The sequence below is a fragment of the Garra rufa genome, chromosome 15 (genome assembly GCF_049309525.1).
Source record: "Garra rufa chromosome 15, GarRuf1.0, whole genome shotgun sequence".
Taxonomy (NCBI): domain Eukaryota; kingdom Metazoa; phylum Chordata; class Actinopteri; order Cypriniformes; family Cyprinidae; genus Garra; species Garra rufa.
The window spans coordinates 20,880,800-20,895,583 of NC_133375.1; the positions used below are offsets into that span (position 1 = coordinate 20,880,800).

Here is a 14,784-nt window from a genome sequence, read left to right on the forward strand (position 1 = left end):
AATTGATAAAAACCTAATAATGTCATGTCAATGTGACCATTAATCAACACCAGAGAACTGCAAACACTATGCTCAACAATATTTCAAATAAATATTTCATATCAAATGGGTTTGGTTGACAAAGATGTTTAGGAATCCCTCATTTCATAAACAAACATTAATAAACATAAAAAAAATGACATTACATGCTCAAAGTCTTTCAGAATCAATAAATAATAATTAACTGCAATTGTGTGAATAATGTAATAACGTAAAATGTAATGTATTTAATATGTAATCAAGTAACCCATAAAAGGGTAACTGTAATCTGATTATGTGCATTATAAGATGTAATATACTCTAATTACATGTACTTGATTTCTAATTGAATCTGATTACGTAATCCAGGTTACTATCCAGCTCTGTGAACATTATGCCACAAATGCTGTCAATTAAGCTTAACTAGTACTGAACCCGGAATATTCCTTTAAGCTTAGGGAAAATTCACTTCAATTAGTCGATAATTAGACTAATTAAAGGTGTAATAGTATGGGATATGGGATGTGTTCAATTCTCCTGGCTCCGTTTATGTTGAAGCGCTCATGCGGTAGAAATCTGCAGTGTTAACAGTGTATTTATTTACCAAGCTCAGCGCTTTTAATGGCAGAAGTGTAGTGCAGCTCCATTCTAATGATTTCTATCAGCTGGACAATGAGTCCAAAATGTCATGTGTTCCCAGCACCATTTGCTAAGGGACTGACTTTGTGTAAACAGGCGACATGTGGCCATAACCAGGCTGACATGGGTATCTGCCCTGAGGAGTATAAGCAAGCTCACATCTGTCCTGGAAATTGACTGGCACTGTGGGCTGCAAATGTCAGGTATAAGCGGCGATCGCTCTAGAGTGTGCCATTTTTAATAGGGTAATTGGTCTTCACTCTCAGTCTTCACTCTTCTAATAACCCAGCTGATGAAAACAACAAGATGCAACTAGATTTATAGAGTTCATGATGGAAATGTGAGTAGTGGTAGCATACACATAATGCACTGCCGTGATGCTAAAGTGGTTGTTAACTGGTTCTAAACAAGTCCCAATTAAAATCTCTTTTTTTGGCTCCTCTATGATATTTTATACCCATTGTTCATATCCTTAAATCTAACCAATAAATCAATATGAATTTAAAATAGATTATAATAACAAAACTGCACATATAGACACAAATGTATACTGAAACAGAGCACTCTCTGTACTAACACCTAAAATACCCCCGCTGTTGTTCTTTATTTCACACCCTTTATCTCTCTTTCTTTCACATGCCTCCAGTGTCAACCAACACACCAATCAATAATATGTAATTCAGAGCTCAACCTAAGAAATACTGATTTTGCAATTGCCCATACATGCCAGATTATAAACCACATGTACTCAATAAACAATAAACTCCCTGGTATTTTTGGATTGGTGGCAGACTACATCAATCTATACATTTACACACGAACACGTATGCACACAGGGAAGTTGTCATTTATCAAATGGCAAAATATTACTCTTAAAAGCTGCTTCTCAAAATACCCCTAAATAAATCAATTGGCCAAGGTGAGAAATGTGTTTCTACAATATTTACAAATAGAAATATGCAAGAAAACTAATTATAAATGCTAAACTAAATGTGTTACCACTCCATAAGCACTGCTCAAAAATATTCTGTTTGAAATGCCATGCAAATTCTGGCTGCATGATATTGGAAAGAAATAGCATTGCAATATATTGAGATATGACAAAATAAAAAAGTAATTAATCGTTGTAGAATGACTGAGGGTACATTTGTATGGGAGAGCAGCTGAAAATAATTTTAAAAAGCTGAAAAATTACTTTTTCGCTGTCATTTTTTTGTAAACCATTAGTTTAGGTCTGAATGATTTGGAAAAACAAACATTAGTTTTGTTTTTGGCCTATTTAAATAGATAGTTCATCCAAAAATTAAAATTCAGTTAATTGGGTCATTCTACAGAAATGTCCACTTTTGGTACGGCAGTATGTCTTAAAATAACATTTAAACTTAGACCACATTATTATATTAACTTTTGACTTGATGAATACACATTATTGACAGCTTAAAGGTGCCATAGAATGCATTGATACAATATTTTAAATTGTTCTCTGATATCTACATAGAAGGTATATGGCATAGAAAAGGGCGAAAATTCTCAAGAAATGGTTTTACAAGTCTATTTACAACCCTAGGATTTGTCCCTAGAATGAAATGCTCTGTTACCTTATTTGGAAGGTTCATGAATAATAATGATGAGTTCTGCTCTGATTGGCTGTTTCACAGAGTTTCATTTCAGTAGCTCGCACATTTCAGTAGCTCGCACGTGGAGGAAAATATATATTTAATCATGGAGCCCGAGCCGCTATTAATATGCGGGTCATTGAAACGGCCGTTTTGAATGCACGGTCATTTTACTTTCGCTTTTGTGATCGCACTTGCTCTGTGTAACGTTATACTACAGCGGCAGTACTTACCACATATTTTATAAGTTTAGATGCTTGTTAGTGATGCTCAGGATCTGTAAATCACTCGCCATTGTCTGCGCAGCCCTCTCTCCTTACTGTTTATGTGGTAAGTGAAATCTTATGTACTGCAATGTAACAGGCTAACACTAACAAGAAGCTAACCGTGTCCCTTTAGTGTCTCGCCTTATTTTATTAGAACGCCTTATTTGTTTTCCTTGCCTTTCTGAGTACAGACACCAACCCATCCCTGCACTTACATATACATTTATTCCTGTGATCTGCCATTTTAGCTATTGTCCTCGCTTTGTTTTTGTTTTTTTTTCACAATAGCCTAGCTGCAGATATTGGGGGCGTAACTATTAATGATCCTGAGACTATTACACCATAGTCGTTGTTATGTTAGGATTAGCCTATTTTTCAGTGGTCTTTTGCAAACACCAGATTTATATAAGAAGGAGGAAACAATGGTGTTTGAGACTCACTGTATGTCATGTCTATGTACAGAACTGTTATTATTCAACTATGCCAAGGTAAATACAGTTTCCCATTCTATGGCACCTTTAATGTTTTTTTTTTTAATCTGTTTTGTGGATTTGTTTAAAGACCACATACCTTTTTTCATATTTTTTCAGCATTTAGTTTTTTTTATGCCATTTGTATGATGTATTTGATAGTTATGACTACATTACTGTATTTTGAATGATAGAAAAAACTTTTTGAGCTCAAAATAAAGCACTTTCCCTCTGTTACATGGCTGTGGGGAGGAGCAGTTTTGTGGTGCTTGGAATTCTATATAATTAATTAAAAAAACAAATATTGCCACATTGATGGCTCAAGAAGGTGTAATTGTTCAAATAACATATTGTTTAATTTTAACAAGTGTAATATTTCTGTAAAGGCTAGGGAAAGAATAATTACCCAATTACTCACCCTCATGTCTTTCCAAAACCGTAAGATCTTGTTCATCTTTGAAACACAAATTAAGATATTTTTAATATATTTGAATATTTTAATCGTGCAACTGTCATGTTTAAGACCCAGAAAGGTCAGTGGTTCAACCGTAATGTTATAAAACTATGAGAATACTTTTTGTGCGCTATTTGAACAATGTCTTTACTTCCTTTCTGAGCCTTGAACATGGTAGTTGCGTTGCTGTCTATGCAGGCTTAGAAAGCTCTCGGATTTCATTAAAAATATCGTAATTTGTATTCTGAACATGAACAAAGGTCTTACGGGTTTGAAACAACATTAGGTTGCGTAATTAATGACAGAATTTTCATTTTTTGGGCAAATATCCCACTATAATACGACTACAAAATAATAATTATACATTTTGTATACAAATACATTATTCAATAGAAAAAAAACTTTGTAATAATACAGTCAAATTAAATATTAATATTTAAATTAAATACATAATATATTTAATTAAATAATTAATATTTAAAAGTAAAATATATAAATATACATATAAAAATCCTTAAATAAACCATCAAAAATACAGTGTTTCTGTGACTCAGAATGGCTTGGTTCACAATAAATGAACTGAGCTGCTGTGAGACGCTGAGCACCGTATCATGAGCACTAAGCCATATTGCGATATCGATTTTATTTCGATATATCGTGCAGCTCTATTACAAACTGTAGTTTATCCAATAAAAATAACACTCATGCTGCTCTCATAGACTTCCCCTAAACCACAGCATCCAGACTGAAACCAAAAATGCAGTGTTTATAGCCTCTTGGTCAATCAACATCAATCTTTCTTCTATAAATAAAATCTATGGTTGAGGTGGCTGCTATAAACTCAAACTGAAGAACTTCAGTGGCACTCTATGGGTGGGAAGTCAGAATTCTGCAAATATATCCATCTAGAATAAAGCAGTTTGCTTTAAATATGCCAGTTTTCTTGGAAATGTGGAAAATGGAAATGTTCAGAGAATTATATGTAATTTATACACAGATTATTCACATCTAGATAATTTGACAAGTTGTCAAGAGTTTTTATGAGATTTCAGGTGCATCTGTGCTTCCTGTGGAGTAAACACATGCATCCCATGAAAAAAAAACAGATGGAAGATGGTGATCTGTGATTTGGAACAGTAAAAGCTCTTGAAAATCCAAGGATTTTACAGAGAACAACTCTGCCTAGAGGACAATGTAAGTGATTATGATGCACTTTCGTTACAGCACGGTTTCTATGCATATTCCTTTTGGTACCTTATTATCATTTCAGTGTTTAGTCAAGTTTTCCTCTCTTTTCTTTCCTCTGTGGGCTGCTTTACTCATGCACTACGGCAGCGTACTATGTGTTCAGCTGCACTAGCATGTTCTCTCTTTAGACTCCTAGTGATAAGTAAACGCAGAGCATGTATCGACTTTTACCCCAACAATAGGACCATCAAACCATGCTATCATATTTTTCTCAGTCTGTCACTATACTGGTATTTCAATATAGCAATTTCACCCAGAGTGAGCGATTTAACATGACGTGGATCTCTATTCAGCTCGCCGTATTCTAGCAGCGGAGCGGAAAAACATGTTCCTGCCATTGGGAATCATATGTTGATACGTTTGATCTCCATTGGTGCTGTATTTACTTTGCAGAAGTACTGCCTCTTAGGTGAGGTGAAAGAGTTTGTCTTTTCACTTGAAGAATTGAGCTCAATTGACTGGCTAAATTTGAAAGCCTTTTATAAAACACTCTCTCATAATTCTGCTGTGCAATTTCCTCTCCATTGTTTCACAAACCACAGGAAAACTTTTTAAATTGCTCTATTAAAATTAAAGTTGATGGCTGTCCAAGACCACAACAATGACGGGGGGAAAAATTAAATGTGCTAGTCAATTAATAGCCTGTTTACTTTAATAAGGGCTGCACACCTTTAGTAGATTTCAGGCAACACACTGCTAGTCAATTAATAGCCTGTTTACTTTAATAAGGGCTGCACACCTTTAGTAGATTTCAGGCAACACACTGCTCGGACTAAAATTAATAAAAAGAAATTGTGAGGCCCAACAGAGAAGTGTTTTTAAAATCACAGACGCAAGACCAATACTTAATGAATTCTAACAGAGGAGACTATGGATAGTTGTAACACTTTTTTAAGTATTTTTTTTGTGCAGTTTATCTTAAACTTTATCAGAATTTTCTCATATTTGTCTGTTACAAATTAAAGTAATTTCAGAATAAGCTTAAAATATTTGAATACGCTACCAGTCAAAAGTTTTTGGACAGTAAGATTTTTTTAAATAGTTTTTTAAGGTCACTTTTGCTCACCAAGCCTGCATTTATTTGATCCAAAGTACAGCAAAAACAGTTAAATATTTTTACTACAGTTTTTTTATTTGAATATATTTAAAAATGTATTCAAAGCTGAATTAAAAAAAAAATGACTAGGTTTTAAATAAAAAAGCAGACACATAATTACTAGAGGCATCAGCAATAATCAAACGGTGAACATTTAATAATAAGCCATTTAAAAAATGTTTATTGTTAATTATTATTATTTATTCAACTTTTTAAAAAATGTTAATTTATTGAACATATTAATAAATGTAATTTCCAATCTATTTTGGGGTAATTTTAAGCAAGAAATATAGTCATTTTTAAGCAACATTTAAACATTTAACCCAACCGCTGGGACAAAACAACTCATTTGCTGGCTTTGTCCATATTTCACCCAGCGTTGAGTTGTTTTTATCTAAGTATTTGAAAAATATTAATGAACAAACACATGAAACATTTGTCCTATTTTGTTCTACAACCCTCTCTATTTGCTAAGAGATGATATTTCTAGTTTTGTTCTTACATTTACATGAAAGTTTTAAATAAGTGTAAAATTTTAAACCAAACAAGAGAATCAGAAGATATCAATTCTGTCGTTTAATATCTATTATCCTGACCAAATTCTACCTAAAATAGTTTTTGTACTTACTATTGCCACTAAGGGTGGCACTCATGTTTAATATTGATTTCATCCCTATAATCTACATTCTAAGTGGTTAAAATTACTGTTACAACTGAGCTCATATTACATTCATTCCTAGTCTCCCCTATTTGAGAAACTGATTTTAAATCACAAACTCAGAATTGAAGTTAAATCGAAATTTCCTTTGAGAAATCACTTCATGTATAACAGCAGGGACGACTGGCTACATATGGATAATAAGAGTCTCATCATACAGTACCTCTGAGAGAAGATGTCCCTGTAGGGACTGCCATGTTGCATCGCGATGCCGTAGCCCCTGTCAGCCACGTTGTTGCTCACGGTGTAGAGCGAGCAGTCCTCGTCATTAATGGCCACATACTCCAGCACAGCTGCATCCCACACAAATGCAAAACGTCCGTACTTCACCTAAGAGGGTGAGAAAAAAGACACAAATATGTACACAAAAGAACAGGAGAGTTATGAGACACGCGATTGAAATCACGCACAAAGAAAAACAGAGGACGAATTCAAAACCAAATCGGGTGGAACAAACTGTCCATAAATAATGCGACCAGGTGCTAGACTTATTAGCAAAAGTGGCTAGCCTAAATAAAGCTGAATTAAATAACATCCCAGATGGCCCTCGCTACTCTTTTACAATTAATTGTTTATTAAGTATGGCCACACAAGGACGTTTTACATCTTCGAACTTTCTCTGCGAATTTGCCATTTCTAAATTTGATTTCTACCATAACAAGTTAAGCGGAAAAGACCCTGGCTACAATAGGGATCTCTAAATACTAGATACTAAATACTAAATACTTCCTCTTTGAGTGAAAAATGAACATTTGAACGGCTCTCAGACTTTTCTCTTAAGCTCGTTGAAAGAATTTCATTCTAAAAAAGGCCTGTTTATTCACATCTACAGACAAAAAAGACATCCTTGAACAAGTCAAGTGAAAGATGGCCTCTATCCTCTGAGAGAACATTTCAAGGTTACGAAAGCCTTGCATAAAAAAAATCAATGTGCTTTAATGAAAACCAGAGAGCTTTCTCTTTTTTTTTTTCAACTCCAGTCAATCTGCAGTTCAACATCCAAGGATATATTTTAAAGCGAGCTCATGCTAAGATACGGTAAACTGTTGATGTAAAATATGTACACGCTTTTGCGTGGGTATTTTAGGCTGGCTTTTTAGGCAGAAACATTTTAATAGCCTGCTCATGAAATTTTCAGGCATTTCAAAACAGTCTGCAACAGGACAGAGCTAGATCAGAGAGACCGCCTTCAGAGAAATTCACTATTAAATGAGTAAACATCTTATTTACTCCGAACGGCTTACCAGACATAGCGTGTAACTACAGGTCAGTTTGCTAAAGCACTAAAATAGGCTTCGAGTGGCTCCTGGCTTCAGAAAACACTGAGAATATTCTCACATCGAGAGCTTATTTTGATAAGAGCAGCAGTCATTTCACTGCAACGAATGCAGATGCAACTTCACTGCTTACAGATATGAAGCTGCACCGCAGGCTTCGACCGATAACTCTCGCCCTCATTCCGAGTCCCTTCAAAAGTGTTCAATATGCTTGGGTGCTTGTTTTAAACTAGACTGCATATACAAAGAGCTTTAGAAATGTGCCACTTACAATGTTAAGAAATGTATTTTCCTGGCTGCATAATAAAAGCATACGCTTAGATGGCTAGTACCAATTTAGCTGCTTTTAAGCAAATCAGGTACTGGATGTATGTTACATCACCTAATTAATATTCATGAGCCACGCTGGCGTCTGTTTTTAAAGATGCATGATATATCAATACTATATCAGCTACTGGCCATTATTAGCATTATACTTTATTATTTATTGGTTTTGGTTGATATTAAACATTTAACTGTAAAAATTTGTCTTTAAAAACACTAGGACTGTCACTAACAATTATTTTGGTAACTGAGTAATCAATGGATTCAATCAAGTAATCGGATAAATATATATAAATATATTTTTAAAGTAATAAAACAGACCTAAGCAAACAATAGCCTTTAAAATGACTTAAAATACATATATAATAGCAATGAGGCATTAATAATTAGTTCAAATAAAGTATCAAAAGCAAATCATATGGTTTTATCCAACAAAACTGTAATGTATTTTAAACAATAGAACTATATCGAAGGCCTGCAGAGGGCGCCAACGACCTGACAATTGTTTTTACACTTTACAGAAATCTAATCCTTGACTAAACAACATTTAATTCAAACGTCCACTTAACCCTAAATATTTAGCATTTTCCTTATGAAAAAAATGCTGCTGCCATTGCAATTTCTTGAATTGGTTGACATCAAAACATACAAACTCAGAGTGAGGGTTTGAGCTTTTATTTAGAAATGACGATGAACAGTTATTGCAGAAGATATTAATGTATTCTCTTGTGTTTGTGTAGGTTTATAAATGATTTACCTTACAAATCTGATGAAATGGCACACCCTGCGCTCTCAGATGAATGTTTTAATAAACCCAAACTCACAGCAATATGCAGAGATGGAGTTTGAGATGCTCCACGCATGTAAATGATAACTGTGGATCAGCATTTACCGTGAACAGAGCTGCTCTGAGACGCACGTACACAACCTTCACGCATGTAAATAATTAAAGTGCATATATTAAACCTGCACTGCATATTTATTCAATTGAATCAGAGCATTTGTGAATTCACAATAGTATTATGCTTTATTATGATTTTTAAATGGGTTTAATAAATAATGCAGCTTTAGAAAACGGTCTAACTAACAGAGAGTTTTCACAACACATCATCAATTGGCCATATTGGCGGCACTAAATGTAAATGCCACTGAACTGAATGAAACTCACATATTTAGCTGATTATTGCTGATGAAATTAGTCAGTTATTGTCATGTTTTGGGCTGTACTAACTAGACCAGGAAAAACATTTGAGTACTACAGATTGCCAAAAGTTTTAACAAATCAAGGAGAAGAGTGTAAAAAATTGTCTGAGAAACAAAAGGCACTTGTGTTTGGCCAAACTGAACCAGGATTTCCAAGGCAAGAATCTTGACAACATTCGTGTTTGTTCTTATCATTTCCAGTCAGGTAGGTAATATATTAGGCTAATATCTTAATTAATACTGCGTGTACATATCTTTACCACCTATTACCTTTAGTTTGTCAAAATATTGTGCCCTCTTCCCTATAAAAAAGTCCTTCTCTGTATGATTTATCAACATGGTTTGGACAGCATAACAATGTATTCAGTAGTACATTAACCATGCAATCCATGCTGATGTTTACATCCGAGTATTGCCAATATGGCCACACATTTTGGCGGTTATTCGGTTTGCAAACTGCGAATGACAATTTTTTATAATCCAGTGCTCGAATTGAATTAAGCAATCGTGACACCCCTATAAAACAATAATAATGTCTCATCACTGGCAGCATTTAGAATGATAAAAATAGTATTAAATTTAAAACCATAACAATAATTATATATATATATATATATATATATATATATATACTGTTAAATATCAGAATGAACAAGCAGATGCTAACAGATGCTTATGTCCAATAAGTTACTCGCTGGATGTTACATTACCTAATTAATATTGAGCCAGGAATATCTTTTTTTAAATGATGCATAATATATCAGTACTATCTCACCTTTTGGCCAATATTAGAGAGATTTTTTTTTATTTATTTGTTGGTATTGGTTGATATTGGATATTTAAAGGTGTCATAGAATGCATTGATACAATATTTTAAATTGTTCTCTGATATCTACATAGAAGGTAAGTGAAAAAAAATCTCCAAAAATGTCCATTTACAACCCTAGGATTTGTCCCTAGAATGAAATGGTCTTTTATTACCTTATTTGGAAGGTTCATGAATAATAATGATGAGCTCTGCTCTGATTGGCTGTTTCACAGAGTGGCTCATTTAGCTCTTACACAACAGGAAGGAAACACATGGAGGAAAATATATATTTAATTATGGAGCTCGAGTCGCTATTAATATGCGGGGCATTGAAACTGGCATTTTGAATGCACGATAACTTTTTACTTCCACTTTTAAGATTTGTGATTGCATGTGCTCTGTGTAACATTATACTACAGCGGCAGTACTTTTGACAAGTTTAGATGCTTGTCAGCGGTGATCAGGATCTGCAAATCATTCGCCATCGTCCGCGCAGTCATCTCTCCTTACTCTGTTTATGTGGTAAATGAAATTGTATGTACTGCAATGTAACAGGCTACCGCTAGCAAAAAGCTAACCGTGTCCGTTTAGTGGCTCGCCTTATTTTATAAGAACGCCTTATTTGTTTTCTGTGCCTTTCTAAATACAGACACCAACCCATCCCTGCACTTAATATCCCCTTCACAACCTGGAATATAACATTTATTTCCGTGATCTGCCATTTTCGATATTGTCCTCGCTTTGTTTTTTCACAATAGCCTACCTGCAGAACTAATGATGATTCAGCTATGCAAATGTTGGGGGCGTAACTATTAATGATCGCAACTATAACGTCATAGTCTGTGTTATGTTGGAATAGGCCTCTTTTTCAGTGGTCTTTTGCAAACACCAGATTTATATAAGAAGGAGGGAATGATGGTGTTTAAAACTCACGGTATGTCATGTCCATGTACAGAACGTCTAGGTTACGAAGGTAACCCTCGTTCCCCGAAGGAGGGAACGGAGACGTTACATTGGGATCTCGCCTGAGAGACCGATCACCTCTGAGCCTTATTAAAAAGGCCAATTGAAAATTGGCGAGTGGACGTGCGCGCCGGCCACGCCCCCGTACATACGGGTATATAAGATGGCTGCGCGCACCACTCAGTCAGGCTTTTGCTGAAGAGCCGGGAGAGCCCGGCGTCAGCGCGACGCCAGGGGCGTGGCAGGGGAATGTAACGTCTCCGTTCCCTCCTTCGGGGAACGAGGGTTACCTTCGTAACCTAGACGTTACCCCTTCAGTCGAATCACTTCGACGTTACATTGGGAACAAACCCATGGAAAAGGCCACGACCCTGACGCCGCGTTACGCAACAGCTTCACGTGCTGACAAGTATACGTGCCGGCAGGCGAAGTGTAACGTAACCTTCCCAACGCCCTGGGGCCCAATAAGGGGGCCCCTCCAGGGATGCCAGTTGTACTGAAGCATGGGTTGGGGGGGCGGAGCACATGAAATTTTACATGTGGAATAAGAATAATTCAATATATCCATAAAAAGTTTTTTGGGGATATACGAGGGAAACAGCGGTCTCCTCCGCTGGAATAATAAAAAACTAAGCCACAACCTGCGGGGCGAAGGAAACCCAGGCAGGATCACAGTGCAGGACTACTCCGCGCCTAGCCCTGACTGCGGGGCAGGAGGACCCAGGGTTCGCCGGAGGGAACATACTGGGAAATAGCGCACGGATCCACGTGGGAATGGCGCAGCAAGCCGACACCAGCCGGTCTTCCCGCTCGCCTGAGAGTCCCTAAGTTAGGACACGGGAGAACGGCCTCTACGCAAGGTTGGAGAACCAAGCGAAGGTAGGGTGTCGCCCAGCCCGCAGCTTCCGATTTTTACATCTGCTGGTGAGGTGCCATGAACCAAGGATCACGGCTGTCCCTGGGTATAACAGGGAGGGGCATCTACCACCATTTAGCCAACCTCAGTTCGGGGAGCATTCCCTTTCTGCGAATCCCGAGGCAGATGAAGCTGCTGGTGCGGCTGAAGTGCCGAGTGATTCAGTCTCACATATTTAACGACACTACATCGCACGACTGGGTCTGCCTCCTCCAGAGCAGAGCTTGCAGGTCTACCACCTGGTCGCGGAAAGGCGTGGTGGGGACCTTGGGCACCGAGCCGGGGTCTCGACGGTAACGTGGAGAACGCCGGGCCCGAATTCTCGACACACTTTGCTGGCAGAGAAGCTTGTAGGCCCTCTTGATGGGAGCCAGGGCAGTCAGGAGCGCTATCTTAATGACAGGAACTTTAGCTCGACTGAGGCCCGTGGCTCCAACGGAGCGACCCGCGGCCCTGAAAGGCGACGGGGAGGCCCACGAGGTATGAGGTGCGTGCTAAGCACCTCTGAGGAACCTGAGCTTGTCGGTAACTTACCCTCTTAAAGGAAGCCGGGGCAGTCAGGAGTGCTGTCTTACTGACAGAAATTCTAGCTCGACTGAGGCCCGAGGCTCCTGAGGAGCACCCCGCGGCCCCGAAGGGCGACGGGGGGGTCCCAGAGGGTATGAGGCGTTACTTGACAGAGAAAACTTGTAGGTCTCCTGCCCTCTTAACGGGAGCCAGGGCGGTCAGGAGCGCTGTCTTAATGACAGGAATGCTAGCTCGACTGAGGCCAGTGGCTCAATTGGAGCGTCCCGCGGCTCTGAAGGCGACGGAAAGGCCCCAAGAGGGTGTGGGGTGCGTTCTGGGCACCTCTGGGAAACCTCACGGCCAGTGAATGCTTACCTACTTAGCTCCATCTACTGCATGTGATATGCGGCGAAGCAGCGGCATATACTTAGAGTGAGGGGACAGTCTGCGCTCAACTCTCCTGCAGGAAGGGAAGCATACTGCAACCGTGTAACTCTGTGGAAAGCCAGCAAATAGACCTCATCTCAGTGCGAGCCTGCCTAGTCAAGGGAGCTCGGTACTGAGTGATAATTGTATCACGGCCTGCGAAGGCCGGAGAGGTCTGGGTGTCATCCCGTGCCCTACAGGGAGGGACTGCCGCGAGGGAACGGTTACTAGACCTGAGCCTGGGTGGGCCATTCTTGTAGCGCAACCAACAGACTTACTCCTCGTCCTCCCTGGACTTGCACAGAGTCTGTGCAAGGAGGCTCGCTGGGGAAGGGCGTACTTGGGCCCCGGAGGTCAGCTGAGTGCCAGCGCTACTCTGAAAGAGGCAGCTGGTAATGAGAGCAATCGGGGGCGAGCGGATGTGGCTGGCCTACCGATATGCTCCAAACTAGCTGCGTCACGGGGTGGAGTCGCCATCCTGCAGGTGGTGGACTGCCGTGAGAGCCGATAGGCTGCACGGTTGAGTTTACCTGCTTCAAGTGAATGGCAAGTAGCAAAATCTGCCACGTACTCCCTGGGAGCAGATGGAGAGGCTGTAAGCCTCTGTCGTACATGGCAACCCAACCCGCGGTAAGCCACGGGCTGGCTTGTCGGCCAAACTGCGGGAAAACGCCAGTCCGGAGTGGGCCGAGATGCCATGCCCATCATGGGACTCGATCGTGCTGAAGCGGTCTCACATGAACAAGCTTAGCGGCTCTTAGCGGCTAGAGCTGTCATGTGCCCCAGGAGCCTCAGTTTGAGAGAACCGCTGTGTTGTGCCTGATTGACTCAGGAACTACAGCACTGACTGCGCGCTCTTGGTAGTAAGGCGGGCTGTCTTGAGGACCGAGTCGGGCTCCCGACCGAGGAAACGAATTTCCTCGGTTGGCCTGAAGAACCAGATGGCGGGGGTGCCGAGGCACCAGGTCCCAATGTTCGCACAACGGAACTCACGAGTGGGCTGGTAAAGCACCAGTCGAAGAGACGGTTGAAGACGCGAATACCTGTCTGCCGAAGAGGGGACAGGGGAGCTCCCATGGCCTAAGAAGGCAGGAAGGAGAGGGACTAGCCAAATGGACGCACCTCGCGCTGAGCGCTCGATCCCCGGGGCAGACCGCCGAAGGGGTGTGCGCCGGGGAAGATCGAGACGCGACAGCGGGTGCCCTTCAGGCAGATGGCTGCAACCCAGCCCTGGAGACGGAAACATACTTGTATGTGCGTCGTCGTGAGCATGTGTGCCGACAGCCTAAGAAGGGATCGGAACAGAGCTCCATCCAGGGCGGATGTTAACCCACCACTCTAACTGGACACGTGAAGTCAGGACACTTATCAAACCCCGACCTCGTCCCGGCTGGAGAGACAGGCTGGATCGCGTCCTTCGCCAGTAGGAACGCGACCTCCGCAGGCAGAACAGAGGCACACCTGCTTCTGAATAAAGAATGTAAGGGGTACCTGTGAGTCTGGGCGGACGCCTGGAGCCGGGCCGTACCGTCCGTATCAACCAGTGTAGTGGTATCAAGGGAACGTTGACCGGCGTGACCGTGGTGGGGCAGCCTGGGGAAAGACAGGGAAGGAGACAAAACCCAGAAGGATAAACGTCCTGGAGAAGTGTCTAACTGCACTAAGCAGTGCTTACCTACTTCCCTGGTTCCCGCGCTGGCGACATCTGGTCCCGAGTCTGGTTCCGAGGAGTGGAAGTGCTGCTCAGGAAGGAAACTCGGGGCCGGGGCCCCAGAGGTGAGAAGGCTGGGTCTTTCTGTGATTTCAAATGACCGGCTAAGTCCCGCTTCCAGCGG

General features: G+C 40.3%; 1 protein-coding gene across 1 annotated transcript in view; it reads right to left on the reverse strand.

Moving 5' to 3' along the window:
- grid2 (glutamate receptor, ionotropic, delta 2) overlaps nucleotides 1-14,784 on the reverse strand; it is a 640,517-nt gene that overhangs the window by 22,291 nt on the left and 603,442 nt on the right. The window contains exon 14 of the mRNA XM_073819480.1: nucleotides 6,689-6,855. Coding sequence (XP_073675581.1) covers nucleotides 6,689-6,855 — 167 coding nt within the window. The remainder of the gene's footprint in view (nucleotides 1-6,688; nucleotides 6,856-14,784) is intronic.